The sequence below is a fragment of the Chanodichthys erythropterus genome, chromosome 15 (assembly GCF_024489055.1).
Source record: "Chanodichthys erythropterus isolate Z2021 chromosome 15, ASM2448905v1, whole genome shotgun sequence".
NCBI lineage: Eukaryota > Metazoa > Chordata > Actinopteri > Cypriniformes > Xenocyprididae > Chanodichthys > Chanodichthys erythropterus.
In genome coordinates this window covers 15,505,329-15,528,948 of record NC_090235.1, presented here as the reverse complement: position 1 = coordinate 15,528,948, position 23,620 = coordinate 15,505,329, and the positions used below count along the sequence as shown (strand labels likewise).

Genomic DNA, 23,620 nt, shown 5'->3' with positions numbered 1-23,620 from the left:
CATTCCCAATACACACATCTGTAATATTATCAATGTCCTGTGCTGTACTTGTCTTGATTCAATTTAATGCATTCTTGGTGAAAAATGAATATTACATATGAATATTTGTGGAAGTGGCACAAGGGAAATTGTCATGACATTTAATGAAAATGCACATTTCTCCCCAAATTTTAACTTAAAATACATTACATCAATAAATGATAAAAGCTTCATCAGCGCATGTACGGTTGTTACAGTAGCTCTGAGCCTCAGTGCGGGTCAGATGATCACTGATCGACTCGTCTGTGTCTATACATATTCAAACTACAATCATGATTGGCATTAGGGAGTTTTTATTCAGACGGATATACTGAGTTCAGTGACGAACCCTGAAAAGCACATGATTGTTTGAGTTCAGGACTCAGTGTTTCAGTAGTGTATGCTGCACATCGAGGAAAGAAAAGCAAAGCAAATAAAAACAACCCCATTGTCTTTATTTAGTTAGACATTTTACAGTAGTCACTTTTATAGTAGCTGCCTTGTTTTTCTTTTTCCTCATTGTTTCACATATTCTATCACTTGGATCAATGCAAAGGAAGAATATACATATATATATATTTATATATATATATATATATATATATGAATGCCTAAAACAGGAAATTTTGGCAAGATATTACAAGAATATGATTCAGGCCCTGTGTCTTTAACAGGGCGAATGTTTGGTTCAAACATGGCAATTGAGTTTAGAGGGCAAAAAACACGTTCGGATGAAAGAGGAACCGTATTCCAAACCTATCCGACTCATTCGACTTGAATTCTTCATTCCGATTTCAGAAAAACTACAACCTGATGCTAAAGAACTCAGTGTTTGATATGTCACTATAAACCGCACACAGGTATCTCCGAATGTGCAAGAACGCCTTTTAAACGCGAACTGCACTGAACATGAAATCTAAAAACAACAACAACAAAAAACATTGCAACTACATTGTCGAGGTCACTTTTAAGGGATGCTGTTTGTCTACTGCCATCAAACACATTAAACTGCCATGTATTGGACCCAATACTGAATAGAAGTGTGCAAGGAATACAGTCCGTGAACGGTGTCGACATGCATCGTATTCTGGAAGGAAGTAGTTGCAGAGCTCACGATAGATAGAAGGAGCGCCGGGAAGAGCCCCGCGTGTCCAACAGTTCAGATGGAAACATCACCAGAGTCGTTTAGTCCACACGAGGAGCCCAGCGAGACCCGACTGCTGAAACCAGCTCGCCACGCGTTCAGAGAGCCGCTCGGACCGGGCAGGATGGATGTGTGCAGCTAAAGGACCTTCTCGTGCTCTTCTGGGAGCGAGTGGATAACACTCAATGAGGCTGGAAACACCAAACGTTTCATTCTCAAATGCATTTTGCAGGTTATTCCACGTCGTTGATTGGCCACAAAGCTTTTTTGCACTAACAGAGAGACTTTTCTCCAATGCTAATGGGAGGCAAAATTTAGTTCGGATCATTCTGGAGCAGAACCCGACCGAACCGATCCATATGTGACGTGGACGAACTAAAGGCAGTCCGTCAGTGTTTGCTGAACCTCGTTCTGTGAAAACCTTTCCCGATTAGCAGGAATCTACAGCAACATTCGGCCTGTGTGGAAGTGTGCGACATTATATAAGATACAGCGTGAAACACGGGTGCGTACAGCAGCTCAGAGCAGCGACTGAAGCCTATGGGGAAGTCTTTAAGGCTTACAGAAGCCTGCCGTTGGTCGTGGGATCCGTGTCCTTCAGCGCCGTGCTTCGGTAAAAACACTGATCAGTCATAACGAAAGGAAGAGAGAAATAAAGAGTGGAAGGGCTCTGTACGCGTGGCACGAATACAATGAAGAGAAGAGAACGTCACTGATCCACCGCTGAAGACATTAACACTGTTCACTGATCTCACACACACACACACCTCCTGAAACTGATCATCACAATTAGTGAACCACAAGAAACACGTCAACCCAAAATCAAGCCCAGTTTCAGGACCATGAAGATTTCACTTTTCCTCCAGATTCTCAGATCACAGCGTCTGAAACTAATGACAGGAACCGTTGATGTAAAAGTCAAATACTGGATGCAGTAAAGTCATTTGTGTGATTATAAGACAACTTGTAATGAAATACTGTCAGCGCCAAAAAAAAAAAAATCTTCATGGTCCCAAAATGGGTTTTATTTTGTTTATGCAAAAAGCAAATAAACATTCTTTTGATTTTGGGGTAAACCTGCTGGTTTCTCCTGAGGTTCACCCACACGTGTCTGAAGCCATACATTCATGGATGAAGCCAGCAGGAGGTGGAGACGCCGGGCTCGTTTACGGCGAACCGCTCACACGCTCACCAAAGTACGGAATATCTACGCGATTTCTCCATTCACAAACGGCGGATCCAGAAATAAAACACAAAAGAAAGAGCGAGCAAGTGTGTGACGTTGCGAGTCTGTAGCTGTAGTGTGAGTTCAGCTGTTCTTGAGCAGCAGTCTGTCGTCTGCGCAGGGGAAGCAGTGCAGCTGGCAGGCGTCGGGGTTGATCAGGCCGCAGGAGCGCAGATCCACCGTCTGCAGCGAGGCACAGCGGCGCAGCAGCGGCAGACACTGATCCGTCACCTTCACGCAGCCTGGATCACACAGAACATGACTGGTGTTGACTTCTGCTAATAGGGATTCTTAGTTATACATTACAAACATAATTCTTGTGGGTGTTTCTTTATGCAGGTAAATGTGGCCTCTCTTGTGTATCATGTGACAGTCGTCAGGTTTACAGGCGCTATTGCTCTTTAAAACATTATTCAGTTGAAGCGTGGCGGTTTTACCTGCCAGGTTGACGTGCGTGAGGCTCTCGCGGAGCGGCGATATGGGCGAGGTCAGCGTGTGGATGGTCTGGTCTGTGATATGGCAGCACTGACTGAGGTCCAGCTTGGTCAGGTGAGGAAGGTAGCGCACTAACAGGCGTGACACGGCGTCAGTCACTTCCAGGCCAGCCAATCGGAGCTCTGTCACGTTCTGGAAACGTCCGCCTCGGTTCTCTCCGTGAGCTGTAGCGGAAAACACTCGGTTAGCGCTGAGCTACTAGAGCTCTAGTGTCAGAACCTGATTTAATGAACATTCAGTTTTCTCAATATTGCTCTGACTTGATTTCACATGTAGAGACTCCAAGCAGCATTTCCAAAAACAACGACTAGTTCAGATTGGTTTCGTTCACACTGCGTACATGTTTTTGTAAATGCAGCGAATGACTGAACTCTGTGTGAACAGAACAGGGTTAGGCACTAAAAGCTGAACTGAAAATGAATTCATCTGCAGTGTGAACGTGGCCTCAGTCGAACGTCCCGAGTAAACCCAGCGATGGACGGGCGAAACACTGAAGCTGGGTTCATAAACGGGGCCTTTAAAGGGATAGTTCACCCAAAAATGAAAATGTGATGTTTATCTGCTAACCCCCAGCGCATCCAATATGTTGGTGACTTTGTTTCTTCAGTAGAACACAAATGATGATTTTCAACTCTAACCGTTGCAGTCTGTCAGTCTAATAATGCTAGTGGATGGGAACTTCTACTATAAGAGTAAATAAAACTTGCATAGACAAATCCGAATTAAACTCGTGCGGCTCGTGACGACACATTGATGTCCTAAGACACGAAACGATCGGTTTGTGCGAGAAACCGAACAGTATTTATATCATTTTTTAACTCTAATACACCACTATGTCCAACTGCAATCATCACTCGATTCGTTTGGTCTGATCGCGCTCTGACAGCGGCAGTGATGTCTCGCTCCCATTGAAGTATATGCGCGAGACATCACTGTCGCTGTCAGACCGAACTAATCGAGTGATGAACGCAATTACTATTCTCTTATAGTAGAAGTTCCCATCCACTAGCATTATTTGACTGACAGACGGCAACGGTTGGAGTTGAAAATCATCATTTGTGTTCTACTGAAGAAACAAAGTCACCTACATATTGAATGCGCTGGGGGGTTAGCAGATAAACATCACATTTTCATTTTTGGGTGAACTATCCCTTTAACAGATAAACGGACATCAGACCGGACTTTATGTGTGACCCTCGTGAAAACTATTTCAGACAACTTTGTTAACCCATGCAAATATGAATTTAACTATCATTAAACTGTGTCATCTGTCACCTTAACCTTTTAACCTTTAAAATATTCTCAGAATAGAGTCCCAGTGAAATCAACAGATGATGGATACGAGGGGACGGCTGGAGACCTGAGCGCGTGTCATTGGACGGCGGAGCCAGCAGCTCTTTCAGATGAGAGTCTTTCAGATCCTCGACGCGACTGAGATCCAGGAGCCGCAGACACGGACACACGGACTGACAGAGCGCCGAGACGGAGGACCACGGGCAGCCGGCGACGTTCAGCTCCAGCAGACCTGAGGGAGAGACGGAGACATGACAAACGGCAAACTCCCGCTCCAGTGGGATATTGGAAGATCCTCTCATTTCAACTAGACTGAGATCTGGAGCCAGATTTAAGTGCACAAAACACAGATTTTTGCATAGTTTCGGATTCATTACACAATTCATCATTTGGTGTATTTTTACTGGAAAGGGTTAGGGTCAGTGACCCTCGGGAACTGAGTTTGAGTTTTCATCCATTGTGATAAAAACAAGCATGGAAAATGACCTTGGAGTTGCTAGCTTCTACATCTAAATATGTGCATCCATCAAAAGAGTTTAAAATCATCGTCTCCTTCATTATTTCAGTCAGACCAGTAAGAATGTATATATTTAAGACAAATTTATTTTTCATAAATCCTGATATGTGTGTGGGACAAAAAAAAGTTTATACATCAGGACTTTTCAAAATCCTCCCTTTTTCCCTTCTCATCTTTTCTTTTGTGGATTTGCCTGCATATTTTGGTTCTGATTTTGGAAGCTTGAGTTTGTTTGACATGACCTCATGTTCTCTGCAGGCACTGTCTGGTGTAACTCAGTTAAACTATACTTGATGTAGTCGTCGTTTGAACGGCCCATATCCATATCGTGGACCGATTCTTCCTCGCTGTAGACTCGTGATCTTTCCAACTGTGACCGGTGTGAAACCACACTGATCTGTGGCGCTTCCCTGCTGTTTTACACACTTCTACACTTCCTATATGAACACACTTGCAGTTCTTACTGTCCCTGTACACGTTTCCAGACTCAGACGAGCTCATCATGACACCGCAACGCCGGCCAGACGATGACGTACCTTGCAAGCGGTTGATCAGCCACATGAGCTGTTTCTTGGAGATGTTGGTGTAGCCCAGGTTGAGAGACACGGGCTGTCGGCGGATTATACTGCTCAGCATCGGAGGAGTGATGGAGCGCTGCCGGCTCAAATCGATCTGAGTCCATAACCTCTTATCACAGCACCTGCAAACCAGCACACGTGTCACATGACTGACAGAGAAGCTCATTTTCACAGATAAATGAGTCGTCTTCAACCTTGTTTACTCTCTGCTGAAGTAAATCAGCCTAAAGAACGGGCCGGGCTGCACACGTGACGACTGTCATGCCATCAACATACAGGTGCTGATCATATGATTAGAATATCATCAAAAAGTTGATTTATTTCACTGATTCCATTCAAAAAGTGAAACTTGTATATTATATTCATTCATTACACACAGACTGATATATTTCAAATGTTTATTTCTTTTCATTTTGATGATTATAACTGACAACTAAGGAAAATCCCCAATTCAGTATCTCAGAAAATTAGAATATTACTTAAGACCAAAACAAAGAAAGGATTTTTGAAATCTTGGCCAACTGAAAGTATGAACATGAAAAGTATGAGCATGTACAGCACTCAGTACTTTTGCCTGAATTACTGCAGCAATGCGGCGTGGCATGGAGTCGATCAGTCTGTGGCACTGCTCAGGTGTTATGAGAGCCCAGGTTGCTCTGATAGTGGCCTTCAGCTCTTCTGCATTGTTGGGTCTGGCATATCGCATCTTCCTCTTCACAGCAAACTCTATGGGCTTAAGGTCAGGTGAGTTTGCTGGACAATTAAGAACAGGGATACCATGGTCCTTGAACCAGGTACTGGTAGATTAGGCACTGTGTGCAGGTGCCAAGTCCTGTTGGAAAATAAAATCTGCATCTCCATAAAGTTGGTCAGCAGCAGGAAGCATGAAGTGCTCTAAAACTTCCTGGTGTACGGCTGCATTGACCTTGGACCTCAGAAAACACAATGGCCCAACACCAGTAGATGACATGGCACCCCAAACCATCACTGACTGTGGAAACTTTACACTGGACCTCAAGCAACGTGGATTGTGTGCCTCTCCTCTCTTCCTCCAGACTCTGGGACCCTGCAAAATTTACTTTCATCAGAGAACATAACTTTGGACCACTCAGCAGCAGTCCAGTCCTTTTTGTCTTTAGCCGCTTCTGACGCTGTCTGTTGTTCAAGAGTGGCTTGACACAAGGAATGCGACAGCTGAAACCCATGTCTTGCATACGTCTGTGCGTGGTGGTTCTTGAAGCACTGACTCCAGCTGCAGTCCACTCTTTGTGAATCTCCCCCACATTTTTGAATGGGTTTTGTTTCACAATCCTCTCCAGGGTGCGGTTATCCCTATTGCTTGAACACTTTTTTTTCTACCACATCTTTTCCTTCCCTTCACCTCTCTATTAATGTGATTGGACACAGAGCTCTGAACAGCCAGAGATAATTTTCTGAGATACTGAATTTGGGATTTTCCTTAGTTGTCAGTTATAATCATCAAAATTAAAAGAAATAAACATTTGAAATATATCAGTCTATGTGTAATGAATGAATATAATAATAAAGTTTCACTTTCTGAATGGAATTAGTGAAATAAATCAACTTTTTGATGATATTCAAATTATATGACCAGCACCTGTACATGTGTTGGTACTGGTACATGAGTGAGCAGTAAACAGACCGACAAGCAACTGAATATGACAGACAAACAATACGGCTGATTTGTACATCTGTAATGTATTCAGTCCTACATCTAATGCGAACAAATTTCCCATCGTGACTCTGAAGGATGAGGAGAAGCTGTGATCGGCTCCAGCAGAGGAAAAGCGCTTTGGAAAATGGATATGTTTGAAGTTTGTTATTCTACGGTTTAGCATTATATTTATCTGGATAACCACAAATACAAATAAAGTTATTGGTCATCAATATCGGTTTTGGACACAAGGAATGAATTACTGGTAATGGTCCTGATATTCCTTATCAACCCTGATTATTTACAGCATGAACATTTCAAAAGCACTCAAATGACATCATTCGGCCGTTCGTTTGGAGAACAAAGATCATCGTGGAGGTGAAACACACAAGACGTATTTCACAGCTCAATGTTTTGTTAAAGCTAATGTTAATTCATCATTCAAAGTATAAAAAACTCCTAGTGCCTTCAAAAACATTCAGTCCACTTACGGGCCAAGCATGCTGAAGGAAAAATAGTTGTTCGTCACATTAATTTCATCAGCAGAATATGTTCATTATCAGAGATCATTACAATGACACCATGGGAAAACTGGTTTTATCATCTGACTTCATAAAAAAGATAAAAAAGTTAAAGACCAGCCTAATGCTTTCTGAGCAAACTGCTGTTGTTATAGCGTTATAATCAAATCTTGACAATTTTCCTTTCTCTTGATCAGTAGGAGGCGCTGTCCTGAACAGGAACCCTGAGAGAATGACGGCCATATTCCCTGCTGCGTCTCCATACGTCAGGTGTTTGTCAGGCTCATTAGTTGAAATGTTATACGAGAATGTTTCGGTCAATCAAAAAGCTCTTATTAACTTTTTTGCAGCATGATTTTATGGTGATCTGAGAAACATTCGGTGACGATCTGATGAACCGCCTCAGACCAAAGCCATTTTGCTTCTAGGCCTTTCAGATCAAAAGATATTAGTATAAACAAATGCAAATTTGAGCTGTTGGTGGCGCTAGAGGGTTCGAGATTCTATGGTAAATGTTCAGACTGAGTTCCATCTATAACTTCATAACGGTTCTACATACAGGAGCAGAAGAAATGAGGAGGATAACGATAAGAACAACACTGATGGATAAAACAGGAGCTTACGCTCGTCAGTGCTGGGCATCTAATAAATATAAAACAGTTTCATCTGAATTGTGGAATTTCTTTACTGTGGCCTGTGAAGCTGACTGTCGTCCATCTGTGACGATTACCGTTTCTGCTGCACTGCTTTTAATCGCTAGTTTTTAATTTGGCGTCAATAAATGCAGTTTTTGGACTGAACAGGAAGGCTGGAGTTACAGAATGTTTTCATAGTATATCTAATTTGATCGATACGTTTTATTCGTGCGCTTCTGCCATTGGCGTTAGTGTGATAGTGACGTGGCCTAGCTGTGATTGCGTGATCTCACCACCGGCTCCAGGTGCGACACACTCGCATGCAGACACAGAGCTGCCGCTGGTTGAGATGATGGAAGACGCGGAGCCAGACCTCTCTGGGCAAGACGTGCGACGCGCCGCTGTCCAGCGGCAGGCAGTGAGGCTCGGGGCAGGCCGGCGGCGGACGCACCAGGTGCCGCTCCATCTGCAGAGGCCGGGGCGGCGAGGGCACGGCCACAGCGCTCCTCTTCACCAGCTGCGAGCGCGCCGGCACCGGGCGGGACTGCTGGGAGCGATGCGACGCCAGCGAGACGCCGGCGGGGTTAGACAGGTTAGATGTGGCAGTGTTGCCGTTCGCAGTAGCAGAACTGACCGCTGCTGAACCTGCGCTCTTATTTGAGGCAGCGTTCTGGCCTTGCCGGCTTCCGCCACGAATTTTGCTACCACGAACTGCCTTTCCGTGCCGGTGATTGGCTACAGTACTGCTGTTGGAGTTCTCCTTCTCCTGCGCCTCTCTGCCGCCCACCCGCGTGCGGCCGTTGCGCGCGTCCTGTCCGTTCGTGCGCTTGGACGAGGAGAGGCCTTCCGGTAAATGTCCGTGTCCGAAGGTTGGCGGTTGCGTAGCTGACAGTGGCGACGGCGGGGCCACCGCAGTGGCCTTGTGACCCCGATCCGCTGACCCGTCTTCATCGTCATCCGCTTCAGTGTCCATAACTGCCTTTCGTACCCTGGAATTGGCGTCTCCTCTGCGCCGCTGCGGCTGCGGCTCGTCCACGCCGTCCTGCTCGTGATCCGCCGCCACGCTTTCTCCCTCAGAATCCTCACTGGCGCTGAAGCCGAGTTCGGCCAGACGCCGGTTCCGGTCTCGCTCGCGCATGCTGCTGTTGCCGTACACGGCGGCTGGAGAGGACGGTTCTGAGGCGCCGATCGGAGACGGGGAATCAGAATCTGACTCGGAGTCCGTTTCAGAGCTGGATGAAGACGAGGAACTGGAGTCCCGCACTCGCTCCAGCAGACACATGCGCTTGAAGCGCTCCAGTTTCTCGCGGTGATGAGAGCGCTGATCCTGGCTGGCCGTCAGAGACGAGGGCGGTGCCGCAGCGGAGCCGCCGCCGGAGCCGTGTCCGCCGGCCGTGGACGAGTTCGGCCCGTTCGCTTCAGAAGAGTCTGAGGAGTTGGGTTTTGCTTTCTGCAGAAGATGTTAAAGAAAGAGTAGCCCTTTTATGAGGGACACTGACTTCATTTCATTCCAACAATGAGACTAAAGATTTCAACGGTCGTACCTTTTTCAGATGTTTCTCACGGGCACCTTTGATCTGTCAGGTAAAAACAGAAAGACACACAGTGTTCAGAAAGACAGGTTTGGCTACCAAATACTGGTCTTCCCGGGTCCACTTTGATCTGAAACCCCAAGGGCCAAACTTTGACGAGTGCATCGGACACGCCTCGGCTCTCTTATGTGTGATCGACCACACTCCTTCACCACACATTTCTTTGCCCATTTTAAATGTAGGCTTTTATGAAATACTGGAGACCTTTTCGGTAACTAAATATATATAATCACTATATAACAATTTATATTATAATCACTATATATAATAATCACTAATAATTTTTATATATATAAAAATGGTTTCTCTCTCCTGGTTTGATATTACGTCAGTCGTTGTTTCTTGTAGAATCATGGGAAGGAGTGCGAGTTGAATCTAAAGCTAGATTGCATCAATCCATGGATCTCTTTGGAAGGTAAACTGCTCTGTTGCACTTGCCTTCTTTTTTGAACCGCCCTCCTGCGGCACATCCTTCTCCTTCTTGCGCTTTGGTCCGTCTTGACGTGCCGTGTCTTCTAGAGACAGGGTCTTCTTCTTACTCGGTGGCGGATCATCTGTTAGCTTCCAGCGACTCACTTCCCCGTTGTCCATGCGTCTCTTTCCTAACCCATCTCCTTGATCCTACAGAGCAGACAGACTCGTATCATCATCATCATCATCATGAACACAGGACTGGCTCCAGAACAAAATCAATCTTCTGAAATTATAACGTGATATAATTCTGCCACCAATTCTCTATGCACAAGTTATAAATCAGATGTTATCGAGTGTTTGTTAGAGGCATGAAATCTAAACGCTCATAATTTGCTGCTGTAAGTTAGGAAAAAGGGCCATGTATGATTACTGAAGTATCACACAAAACCAGGCCTGACTGAACACGTCTGCGTCGCTTTCACTGTCAGCCAATGTTATTTTTCTTTTCAGTTGTTCCCTTCACAATTTATTATTATTATTAAGTAAATATGCAACAAGGTGGAAACTGTACAGCTATAATGTATTTCCATAAATTCATAAATGCACTTTTGCTGGAACATCAAAAACATTATTAAACATAAAAAAAAAATTGAAACATAAAAGCAGAATTTACAACAAAAATGTAGAATACGTAGCCAAAGTAAGCCATATTTATTTTTATAGCTCTTTTTCACAATACACTATTTCAAAGCAGCTTTGCAGAAAATCATGATGTCAATGTTTATCTTAATATCTTCATGCCTTATAACTGCATTTATCAGATTTGATCTGGATGATAATACACTTACATCTTGAGACTATATCAAGAATCAAAAGTCCTGTAGCGTCGACTGGCCCGAAACTCGCCGGAGCGACGCTTCATTCTTATTCATCTCAGCAGTGGAATATTTCATGTGGAATCTTACCTTACTGGTTTTTCCTTCCTTGTGGCACTTTGGACATTCCCAACAATTTGGGATCTCATCATTAATGATGCCTTCAGATTTTCCCATCTGCGAGAGACAGTTTATCATGTTATCGGCAGCCATTAAAGAGAAAAAAATGAGTTTGGGTCGGTTTGGCGCAGCATCAGCTCAAACCTTGAGGCAGCTGGGGTGGATGATCTCGTTGCAGATGGTGCACTCCATGAGAGAGAGGCTGAACTTCTCCTCCTCCGACTCCACCGTGTCTTCCTTTCCCGCTTCACCACACGCGAAACACACGGCTGTGTGGGGCAACACCGGCTGGAGAAGACACAGACGGGTAAAAACAAACGCATGCAGACAGACACAAATACACGCAAACCCGGATGTGTGACGGTTTGCTCCTGGTGCTGAGATGCATTTTGCTCGATCTGATTGAAAGTGGTCAATGCTGAATGCAGGTAAACACAATGATTAACTGTGTGTTTACGACTGCTTAGCAGCTGAACCTCGAGATTATGGTAAGAGTGACCATTAAAGCATGTTAACATATTCTATTACACCCCATAAACAAAACAATGAACTTTAAAATGGCATCATATGACCCTCAGGAAGGAACTGCTTCTTGTGAAGCCAAACGTGGGTCAGGCTTGACTTACTGCAGTGCATTGCCTGAGCAGACACGACTGCTTCATGCGTCCTGGTCCACCAAACTTCTTCATGTCCTTGCAGAAGTGGCACTCGCCGCACTCGGTCCGCATACACGCCTGACAGCGCCGGCACCGTGTCCGCCGCCGCCGCGCGCCTCCCAGCGCCTTACTGCCAGACATCCCCTCTGCATTCAACTGAAACACAGACACCGCAGTCAAACTGCTGCCAATCAACTACCCAGAATGCCAGGCGTCTCTCGACAATAATGTTCTCAACACTGATGGTTTACTTGAATTAATAGGGCTGGAAAAATAACATTCATTTCCACAGCTGAATTTCAATTTAGTTAAATGTGTGTGATGTGATTAATCAGAGGAAATTGGGCATTTAATAAGTTGTCAATTTAAGGAAAATATCATGTAGTGTTAACTATTCTGTTTTTATTTAAAAATACTTAAACAATGATAAAAGAATCTGCCTCATGAGGTTTTCTTCCAGAATCTGCTTTAAAAACTTGTTTTGGTCCAATACAATATCAGGACCGTTTCAGCCTGAGATTCTGACTCTACCGTGTTCAACACGGACGGTCTCGAAGCAGCTTCACAGCAATAAACAACAACAGAATTCAATTCTGCTGTAAAGACAATCAATGCTCAGCAAAAAATACAATTACATTTTGATTCAGAAATCAGAAACATGCTCATCATAAAAGAGACATTTAAATCACTGTATGTATGAATGGCATTTTATGTTTTTGAACCAATTAATAAACAGGCAAAAACAATGAGTGTGTCACCCTAACCTAACCCTAATCAATCAAACAGTAATTCTGTACAGATGTGTGTCTGTTCATGCGTTAAGGTCATTTTACACCAAACACCATGTGGAAAAGCACAACAAATCATGAAAGGAATGGTTCATTCTGCTGGTCACATCCTGATCTGCTCAGTTCAGCAGCTTAATAAAACAGCATGAATAAAATAGTTCAACACTAAAATAAACTTTGCTCAGAAAAACTGAATCAAAGGTCAGCAGGTAATAATTGGACTATTGAATAAAACACACTCTTGCTGGAGTGAAACTGCTTTATTCCATACAGACGGGTGCGGAACGGAAGGAAGTTACGCCGGAGTTGATCATCTTTATTCTAGAATGATAAAAATGACCGGCGCCCTGCGGGTCACTCTGCTCATCCCCTCCGCTCTTTATCACGAATGCTTTTTTGAAGAGGTTTTTGGCGCCATCTTGAGACTCACATTACTGAAATAACCCTTCTGATCGAGGACTAGAGCATCAGGATTCAGGAGTCTCTATTTAAAGACAGAAACCAAAAACAACGAGCCAGTAAAGCCCTTTCATACGGGCCAGTGCAGAAGAATCCAGACATTTCTCAGCCAGATTCATGTGCGTTAAATATGTAAGGGTGCATCATTTTAATTTGAACTAGTGTGACTTTCCCTCTTCTGTGGAACAAAATGAGATGCTACAAATTTCAATCTCAGTCATCATCCACTTTCCACGACTTTCGTCCGTTCAGTGAAAGTGAACAGTGACTCAGCTGAAGGTTCGCAGGTGTGTGCCTTACTTACATTAAACTACTGCATTACAGTGGCTCATGAAATATCATCAGATTACTGTCAGCATGACTTTGGAGGTTTAAAATGCTAATTCAAAGTTCAGATATAATGAATATAAACAAAAGTGTAAGGACCTAGCTGTTAGAAATGAATTCAAAACTTCAATGAAAGTCTTAACATTAAAGTCGGAATGAAATTAAAATTGTCTGCATTTATTTTCATAATGCATGTTACCAATCTTATTATGAACGACTCATTCATGCATTTTTTGGACCGTGTAGTCCTTAACAAAAATGTCATAACTTGCTCTTCCTGTAATGTGACTTGATATCGTGTGCTTCAGTTAAAGGGACAGTCCACCCAAAATGACAATGCTCTCCTCATTTACTCCCAGATGAACATGACTTTCTGCCTTCAGACGAACACGAGGGCGAGCAAAGATGGGTGAACTAACCCTTTAAGAGGAACAGAAAAGAAGATATTTTGAAGACAGCTGATGGACCCCATTCACTTCTATAGCACGGGAAAAAATACTGTGGATGTCAGCGGGGTCCATCAACTGGTTACCATCATTCAAAACATCTTTTCTGTTCAGCAGAACAGAGAGATTCACAGGTTTGGAAGAACATGAGGGAGAGTAAATGATGACAATTTTCATTTTGGGGTGAACTAACCCTTTAAGTCAAGTCAGCTCAACTTGTACAGCACTTTTCACACAGTTTTAAAGCAGCTTTACAGACATTCATACTTTTGTTTGGTTTGGGGAGTAACGGAATAAACGTAACAGTAATACTATCAGGAATATAATGGTTTCACGTAAAACTAAAATTATTATTTTAACATGATTGACAGTGGTGATGCGTGGATCACATGCGCAATCATCCTTCTCAATAATGCGTTTTACTTGACTGTATTTACCGTCCAAAAGTCATCAGTAGGGGTGTAACGGTACACGTACTCCTCCCGAACCGTACGGTACGGACGTCACGGTACGGTTCATGCAGTTAGACGGCGAATACAGTCAGTCACAGGAGATCTCCCTGTATATAGTTTACAGCATTAGCAGAGATTATTTCTTTTATCCTTAAGAAAATGTTAATTATAATTGAATTTATTGAAACATAGACACGATTTGTTCAATAAACCGCTGTTTAATATAAAGAAAAAGAAAAAAAAGAAGCAATTTTGTTTAGTTTTCTCCCCCTGCTGTACCGAACCGTGACTTCAGTACCGCGGCACGGCCCGAACCGTCAGGTTAGCGTCCCGTTACAGCCCTAGTAATCAGATTACATTACTTTCATATTGTGGTGATGGATTACGTTACTTTGGAATACGTTCTTTAAGAAGTAATTTGTAAAACATTTCTAAAGTAACTCTGTTCATACTGTAGATGTTTCTGATAGAAAACGAGGCTGCGAGCGACAGACTGACACACACTGGACAAAGGTCATTTCCACGGCGTTACATTCACGACACGCGCATAAGGTTTTTGGCCAATCACAACGCACTGCTTCAGCTGGCCAATCAGAGCACTGTGCTTTGCAGAAATCAGACAGACTGGGTAACGAGGCACTGCAATAATGTACAGTATGTGAAAAATATTGTGTTTTTGAACATTAAAGCATGTTCTATTGAACCCAATACACGAAATAATGAACGTTTAAAAATAGCATCATATGAGAGTTTATGATTCAACCGATGTTCAGGAAAAAACTGCTTCTTCTATCGATCGCACTGATCGTCTCCATCCCTGTCAGACACTAAATATGCTGTCTATCCTGACTAAAGGCCCGTTCACACCACAGACGATAACTATACGGTTCTAGAAAAAATCACTCGAGATGTAAAAGGACAGCAGCGTCCGGCAGTTATGGACCAGGAACCACTGATGTACGGGTTCAGATTGTGAGAGAATGTAAGCTGGTAAAAGTGATATTGTGGATTATAAAACCTGTATGGTTCTGGTTTCACTTTATAACATTTTGGTGTGGTGACAAACCTATTTCTAGACAGAATTATTATTAGGCAGGCGTGAGAACAAAATAAAGAAAGGAAGTTTTAGAAGGTAAAGTAAAAGTAATTAGTAATCTGTAACTTCTGAAGTTTAGATATGGTATATTTGAGTTTTGATACATTTGGTAAATATTTAACCACTGAATGCCACGAGAATCAAATATGTGATAATAATAATCACATTAAACGTCACACAGCCCATGATTAGAGTGAAAACAACAACACTAGTTCATCTTGAGTGACAGCACAATTACTGTAGAAAAACAGCAGCATTTACTGTGGTAACACACCACTGAAATCAGTTTCCAGAGCAAAATCATGGTATTCCCAGCAGTGTGGTATTTCACAGTATTTTGTAATTGAGTCGATTTTCATTACAGTGGGTTAGTGACAATCACTAGATGGAAAGTCCATGGTATATCATAGTATTTCCTCAGTTACACTATCCTACATGCTGTCAGGTGAAATGTGGGCCTACAATCAGACTGAAGGAAATAATGACGTTCAGAAATGACACACGAGCAGAAGCTGCAGGATTTACCATGATTACTGTGGTGAAGGACAGTGTACAGAAACACTTTCCTGATTCACTGGGCGCGTTGGAGACACACGACAGCTAACACGAGCGGCTAACAGCTCGATACTGGCCTCAGACACACATTCACTCGTGCCTTGACAGAAAAGCAGCTCAGCTTCTGCTCGCTGACCCACAGAGAGAGAAACACGCCGAGATGAGCGAGCAGAACCAGTCCAGATCGACTGTGTCGAGGCTAGCATGGGTTAGCAGTCCTCAGACCCGAGCAGCTAAAGCTCGACTCCAGGAACTGAGATGGGCTTCACGAACATGTCGATCTGGGAGGAATTTCGCCACGATGATCTTGTTTGAATCGCACAGACTCTCGCACGCGCTCAGATCACAGACACACACAATACTCGAGCACGAGCTCTCGGCAGCGGAACTCACCTGCTCGCGTGGAGTCGCATTCTCCCAGATCGAGCATCAGATTGATGTTTTCTTGCGATAGATGGACAGACACAATGAGAGAGAGAGAGAGAGAGAGAGAGAGAGAGAGAGAGAGAGAGAGAGAGAGAGAGATCGCTTCCTTGTTCCTCCGCTCGACTCTCTGCTGTTTGTTCTCAGTCTCTTTCACAGGTTCACATGAGTGACTGCTTTAAACACCAATCACCGACACCATCATGATCAGTTATTATGAGCGACAGATTTCTGCTCTTCTCTCTCCAAACACTAAAATTTCACGAGCTCTTCAGATCACTGATGTGTCCATAAATATCCTCCTCTGTGATCCCGATGGCCGATATTCCAGGCGCTTATAATTCCCGAACGATCTGCGGAACTGAAAGAGAAAACAGCATAAACGGATAAACGTGTCTTTTGTTCGCTCTTTCCTATTGTGTTCCTCTGCTGCAGTTATATATGTGTGTGTTTATCAATATTGCGATGCATCTAATGTGCAGCAGATCAGCTCTTACATGATCCCGACGCCATCACATTCTGTTCCTGCTCCCGAAAATCAAATAAATAAATAAATATGGTAAATAAAAAATATGGAGAGTAAAAAAAAAAATGCAAAAGCCCCTCCCAGGTCTATTCGTCACAACCGAGCGGCATCATGGGAAATGAAGTCCATTAGCGCCCTGCCCAAAAACAGCCGCGTTATTTACTGCAGCAGGTTTATATCGCAATGCTTGAGATGAACACTGAATATCTGTTTTAAAATCCATGTTGACACTAATAATATTAAGAATAAAAACTAAGCCAGACTAAGCTGGTTTGCTGGTCTTGACTGGTTTAGGCTGGTCTCGAAGCAGAAGTCGACTTTGAATAAGTGTGAATAGAGTCAGAAGTCTGAGTCAATGTGCGGCTAACATTAGCAGCTAACACACACACACACACACTCACTCACACTCACACACACACCGGCTCCTCTACAGCTGCTGTGAAACGCGTCGCACTCGAGCACAGTCCCGTCAAACACACACCAGCGCCGCGATATCGGGTCAGATCCGCCCCGGCGTGTTTTTAGCGCAGAACAGAGCGAAGATGATCAAGCTTTTCTCGCTGAAGCAGCAGAAGAAGGACGAGGAGTCCGCCGGAGGAACGAGAGCCGGAGCCGGCGGAAAGAAGGCGAGCGCGGCCCAGCTGCGGATACAGAAGGGTACGAGGACCATAACAACACCAGCACTACCACAATAACCCTGCACGAATCATCACACACTCCGTCACACACACAGTGTCGCTCAGTCGAGCTCTGAATCCAGTGTTTTTGTTCTGATCATGAAGTCAAGAGCGAAACTAGCATTAGCCGCCGCGCTAACAGCTCGCGCATTATTTACTGTGTTTATTACGACAGACTCGATGTTTTTAAAGTTCAGACTGCCACAGGAATGAAGCTCGTGTCTGAAGTCACGATTCATGACAGAAACACGCGTTTTCTGCGAGAGGAAACTAATAAGTTTCCATCTCACTCATAATATTGAGGCCTACAAACACAGTTCTCGTCTCTCTCGTACCAACCTTTGCTTGAAGGCTGATAATGAATGCATGAACATGTGAATTTACCCTCAGAGTGATGAAGAAGAGCAGGTCTGCTCTGACCTCTGAGTTGTGTGATGGTCAGATCAGCTGCTGGACACCAGAACCTTCAGCTCTGACCCTCACACGAAGAGATGCTCTGGAACAGGGTCATAAACCTCTCAAACAATCACATTACTAAAGGTTATAAGGATAAAACACCTAAAATGAAAGTTGCCATCATTTACCCTTTCCTTCATCTTCAAAACACAAATGAAGATATTCTTAATGAATCCTAAGAGATTTCCGTCGCTCCAGGGAAGGTTCATGCCTCCAAAACTTCAAAAAGTTCATAAAGATGTTGTGAAAATAATGAAGCGTTTTAATCCAAGACTCAATCGTTTTATATGATTGAACAGAATAATTTAGACTTTAATTCACATATAAAGCACACACACACACACACACACACTGGTGTTTGAGCTTCTGTTCTTGATGAGCTCATGTTTGTGTGCTGATCAAAGTTTATATGGGAATGAAATGTAAAGGTGCCGTGATGAAAGTGCAGCTGATCTGGACACCAGTGACCGGCTGTGATTGGCTGAACATCAGATCCAATCTTTAATGGTTTTCATGGCTGATCGACAGTGTCGCTTCATAATTCAGTTGTTCTGATGCGTGATTTGAGTTTACTGTCACCGCCAGAGCTTCATTCACTCGAGTCCCGTGAAGATCTCTCTTCACTTGTGCTTTCGCATCATTTACAGATGAAAGTTGTAATATTATGATTTTCTCTATATATATGTGATAATTAAATTACTAATTAACTATACATTGGTTCTTATTAAAGCTACTGAAGGGATTCAGTCAAGTGATTTTCTCTGTATTTTCTTGTTTGATGAACATTAATGAGGTTTATTGGGAGATACGCTTTCAGACACGCGCCTCAGGAGTTTCAGCAGATTCGTGTCTCGAGTCTGAAGGTTCGGTCTCTATGATCACATTTAAAGAAGAAGAAAAAGCAGAGCCATCAGGGATTGTGGCGCTTCACACTCGAACCCCTCATTAACTGTGTAAGTACGTGTGTGTGAATGTGAAGGTCACGCTCTTCTCTTTCTGTGTCAGACATCAATGAGCTGAACCTCCCAAAGACGTGTGAGATCGTTTTCCCTGATCAAGACGATCTGCTCAACTTCAAACTCATCATCTCGCCGGACGAGGTTTGCGTTCATTCTCTCTCTCATGTGATATCAAGAATGATTTATGCATATTATATTCAAGAGATTCAAATGATGGGCAGATGTTTGTCAGCTTGTGAAGTTCTAATGCCTAGCAAAGCTCGTAAAAACATGAGCAGCACAAACAATGAACTGTGATTTAATTAACTGAGCACCAAACGCTGCTGTCAAAGCACCGCTCCATGGCAATGCGTTTATAACCCTTTCCAACAAAAAACACTCATTATAACAGCATTTTTCACATGTCTTTGTTCTGTTGACTGTCCTGATCAATTTCATGAACATTTCTCACTTTCTTTGCTTTTTTTTTTTAGGGTTTCTATAAAGGTGGGAAATTTGTCTTCAGTTTTAAGGTAAACAGCAACTTGAGTAATTAAAACACGCCACTGGTGACACTAGACACTTGGTGCCAACTAATTGTTTATTAACTTTATAATAACTTTGCCAAACTTTACAGATCAGTAGTTCTATTCTAATTCATTAAAGAGCGTGACATAAAAGCAGGATAGACAGAGCACAGCAAAAAGGGATTTACTTTCATATTTAACAAACGTTTGTCCAACATGCTGAGGAAGATCTTGGAAAATGTGTCCGTACTGAGAGGTGCTGCAGTGAGGCCTACTGTGTTTTAATACGGTAAATCTGAACGGATGTCAGAGATCAGCACTAGAACAGCTGGAAAACACAGTAAAACATGAGCAAACACATGTAAAGTTGTAAAGTTTGGAACAAGCCATTTCTGCAGCTTAGTTTCAATAAATGTTTGTTTTTGCAACTTTTCTGATCATTAGTGTTTCCAGAAACTCTTTCTAAAGCTCACGGACAGTTTGATCCTCGTGATGCGACACATTAAAAGATAAATCTGTTACGCTATCATAGCTTAAATGATCCGTCATCAATGTAATCATTTTTCACCCATGACTTATCCAAGCGGTATAAATTTTCTTTTCCTGTCTTTTCTTTAACTAGCTTATTAATCCTTTACAGTTTGTTTTGTAAGTTTCTTTATTTCTTAATTTGCCATTTACAAGTGTATTTAAAATGAGATGACATGTTTAGTCACTTCAGTGTTTTTATGGCTTTATTTGGAAACTAACTAGTACTAGTCCTTGCAAATGATCTTTTAAAGTCAATTCTAAAAGCTTGTTAAATGATGATTTAACAGTAACTAAAGGTCAGGTGTTTTCTCTCTTTCAGGTAGGACAGGGTTACCCTCATGACCCGCCAAAGGTCAAATGTGAAACGATGGTTTATCACCCCAACATTGACCTCGAAGGCAACGTCTGTCTAAATATTTTGAGGTATTGTGTGCACCGCTAACATCTTTTGATTAGATCTTAGCATTAGGTTGTTAAAATGTAATAACTAAATATTGTAAAATCGTATTTTCTTCTACATTACACAAACGGAGAGGTTTTGACGAATGTTCCTGCTGCTTGATCTGCTTTTGTGTTTTACTGAAGAATAACGTCTTATGGGTCAGGAATGACATGATGATTCCTTTTAATAATTTTCTCAAACATTTTCTTTTCGATTTCAAAAATGTTTTTAAATTGGCCTCGGATTGAGCAGTGCTTTTTGTTGATGATCCTGTACAGATATTACGGGTATAAATGGTAGAAAGTTGGTTGGAAATGTGTTGAAATATTCCTTCAGTCATGAATTATGAGAGAGTAATCCTGAAATTCAAATGACTCTTTCTATTTCAGAGAAGACTGGAAGCCAGTATTGACGATTAACTCCATCATATACGGACTACAGTATCTGTTCCTCGTAAGTTCAGCTGTTGTGTTGTGTTGATCAGCGTTTTGATTAGATGGTACTGACGACATCAAATATAGTGACATGAACCTCGAAACCGCATTTGATGCGATCGAACATCGTGACGTGTGAGGTTCACGGTGATTAATTACTCTTTAGCTGTAAATTATTGTGGTTTTGACTGTTTTTTGTTGTTTTTTACAGTTATGATATCTGTCATAGTTTAATTCTAGCTGTCAGTTTACCATAGATAAAATGATTTTTTATTCTTATATTTTCTTACAGTTTCATGCCACCTTTAATTGGTGAACAGTGCATTTACAGACATGAAAATCCACAACTTGTGTGCCGCTCATTCGTGGATGTCATTAAATGAGCCATTGGGCCGTTTATGAAGAAGTGTTCATTGTTCCCGTGTGTTTCCCACTTCCAGGAGCCAAATCCCGAAGATCCGCTGAACAAAGAAGCAGCAGAGGTCCTGCAGACGAACCGGCGGCTCTTCGAGCAGAACGTCCAGCGGTCGCTGCGGGGCGGATACGTGGGCGCCACCTACTTCGAGCGCTGTCTGAAATAGTCCCGCGCCCGCGGCCCTCACATCCGAGAATGCATTTATCGTTTACATGCGCTGAGATGTACTGACCGACACACTGACCGGAGAGCAGCGGGGGGGGACGGGTCAGCGCGGGTGGGTTATTAAGGAATAGGCTGGGAAAGGCTGGTCAGTGATTGTTGCTCAGAGAATTCAGTCGTATTTTGCCACTATGCTGGTACCCACTGTTTATTTTTGCTGAGATTCACATGCTAACTTATCCTCCCACTCACAGACATGAACCGAGAGCGAGACAGGCAGACGCCACAGAGACATATTCAGATCATTTCACCTCTCTCGTATTCCATTATGAAGGCTTGAGGACTGATTTCGTTTGGGCTTCAGCAACGGGGAACCTGCCTTGTGTCGCACATATTCAACTGTGTTTAGTAGTCACTAATTTTTATGTTTGCAAAAAAAAAAAAGAAAAAAAAAGACGTGTATAGCATCGCATCTGACCAATTCTGATAGCATTGACAAATTGATAACCCGTTGAACCTAGAGACTGGTTAACTCGAGATTGACAGGATCCGTCTGCAAATTGGGCTGTTGTGAGCTTGGGAGACCTTAAGATGTTTTGCTATAGTTTTCCTGGTTGGGAATGGGTGGGATTGGATTTTCTTGAGGAGGGATATGACGTAGGGTTAGGAATGGTTGCGTAAAATGTTACAATTCTGTTGTGTATATTGAAATCCCAGTTGTTCACGATGACTGCAATATGAATTATGTTAAATAAAATATTGACTTGAATGCCTACATTTTAAGATTAGTGTAAACTACAACAGCAGATTGTCTTTCAAAGAAAACGTCAAGAACGGCGACAATAAAATGTTTTATCTGACCAAAGTGCCTCTGCATCAGGACAGTTGCATCGTCAGAACAAGATGAATTTTATGGATTCTCATCAGGTGTGCTGATTATTAACTTTCACATGGGATGAATTCGGACACATGTACATGTGATAATTGAAAGCTTCGTTTTGCTGTGTCAGCATCAGTTGAAAGATTTCTTTGGCCTATTAAACTCAAACAGTTTTACACATTAATAATAATTACCTTGATTACATTTGGAACAAAATCAGATTTAAGAAAACTATTTCCTCTACACTGAACAAATTCTTCAATATCCGGGTCATTTTCTGGAAACTTCTAGAAGATTTCTGACTCTCCTGTCACGTCATTTTAGAAATCTTCCTGCTGTCATCGATATAATATGAAAGATCAGGCCTGATACTACAAGGTCGAACGGTTGAGATGCTGAACACAAATCAAACCAAACTCTGTTGATGAGAAGGACCGGGTCACTCGAGCGGTGGAGGATGATGGCGATGACTCTCAGACTGATTTCAGTCCAGTAATCTACAAAATATATAGCCAAAAGTTGAATTTATTCAAAGACCTACATTTGTACACAAACTGATGCCGTTTCCACTTCCACGGGCTGATAAACAGATAAATTATGTAGATATCTGTTTAGGCTAATGTACAAACAGCCTAACATTTAAAAAAGAACATGTTTGTTGATGCATTGGTTTGATTTGAATGATTCATGAAATGTTTATTTCTTAAGGTCATCATATTGTACTTTAGGGAAGGTTGATCAGTGTTGTTTTGAAGAAATCACATCGAAAGACACACTTTTCTGGGTTCATGTTTCAGCCGAAATAATTGTGTCTTGGCCTGTTGTTTTCTTTTTTTTTGTTTTTTCACTTTGAGAAATAATTACTTTTTAATACCTAACCTTTTACTCTTTTTAAGTGCAAAAATCATGACCCGCCACCAGACCTGACAGATGTCGATTCATGAAGAATTATTATTTTGTGCTGCTGCTTTACAATAAACCGGTTCACAAATTGTATTTATTTATTTGTGATTTTGACTAATCCGATTCCAGACGGATCGAGTCGAACCCCTGAAGTTCTTGTCCGAGTCAGAAATTGGGAGTAACGTGATCCCGGGAGCTCGAGTGTGCTCCTAATAATTCATGGGCCCTGTGCTAAATCACACACTCCACACTCTCGTGGTCCTGGAGGTTTCACACAGATTATGTTTTTGTGTTCCACTGTGCACTTCTTCCATTATTTTTCTATGTGGCATTGGATGGACGTCTTTAACCCTGCTCTTTGTGTCTCGCACACGAGCGCCGCGTTTCAGAACGCCGTGTCAAGTTCAAAGAAGCTCAGCTCAAGA

The 23,620-nt window shown here is 42.6% G+C and overlaps 2 protein-coding genes across 4 annotated transcripts; one reads left to right on the top strand and one right to left on the bottom strand.

Annotated features, from left to right (window-relative positions):
- Positions 1 to 117: 117 nt before the first annotated feature.
- Positions 118 to 18,950, bottom strand: zgc:158376 (uncharacterized protein LOC100101643 homolog). Of its 3 annotated transcripts, none has more exons than XM_067411896.1 (12): positions 17,892 to 18,950; positions 16,275 to 16,665; positions 11,729 to 11,914; positions 11,247 to 11,390; positions 11,073 to 11,159; positions 10,132 to 10,314; positions 9,646 to 9,678; positions 8,395 to 9,551; positions 5,229 to 5,392; positions 4,243 to 4,407; positions 2,825 to 3,046; positions 123 to 2,629 (listed from the first exon to the last, which is right to left on the bottom strand). In XM_067411896.1, the coding sequence occupies exons 3-12, from the start codon at positions 11,897 to 11,899 to the stop codon at positions 2,472 to 2,474; spliced, it is 2,484 nt and encodes an 827-aa protein (XP_067267997.1). In that variant the 5' UTR covers positions 11,900 to 11,914; positions 16,275 to 16,665; positions 17,892 to 18,950; the 3' UTR covers positions 123 to 2,471. The 3 variants fall into 3 exon arrangements, with proteins under 3 accessions (XP_067267995.1, XP_067267997.1, XP_067267996.1); XM_067411895.1 differs by lacking the exon at positions 17,892 to 18,950 and adding an exon at positions 16,802 to 16,889; XM_067411894.1 differs by lacking the exons at positions 16,275 to 16,665; positions 17,892 to 18,950 and adding an exon at positions 15,852 to 16,098 and having other exon boundaries at positions 118 to 2,629.
- Positions 17,200 to 22,558, top strand: ube2m (ubiquitin conjugating enzyme E2 M). Its single transcript, XM_067411902.1, has 6 exons — positions 17,200 to 17,487; positions 18,969 to 19,063; positions 19,396 to 19,434; positions 20,279 to 20,382; positions 20,791 to 20,854; positions 21,276 to 22,558. The coding sequence occupies exons 1-6, from the start codon at positions 17,373 to 17,375 to the stop codon at positions 21,414 to 21,416; spliced, it is 558 nt and encodes a 185-aa protein (XP_067268003.1). The 5' UTR covers positions 17,200 to 17,372; the 3' UTR covers positions 21,417 to 22,558.
- The last annotated feature ends 1,062 nt before the right edge of the window (positions 22,559 to 23,620 follow it).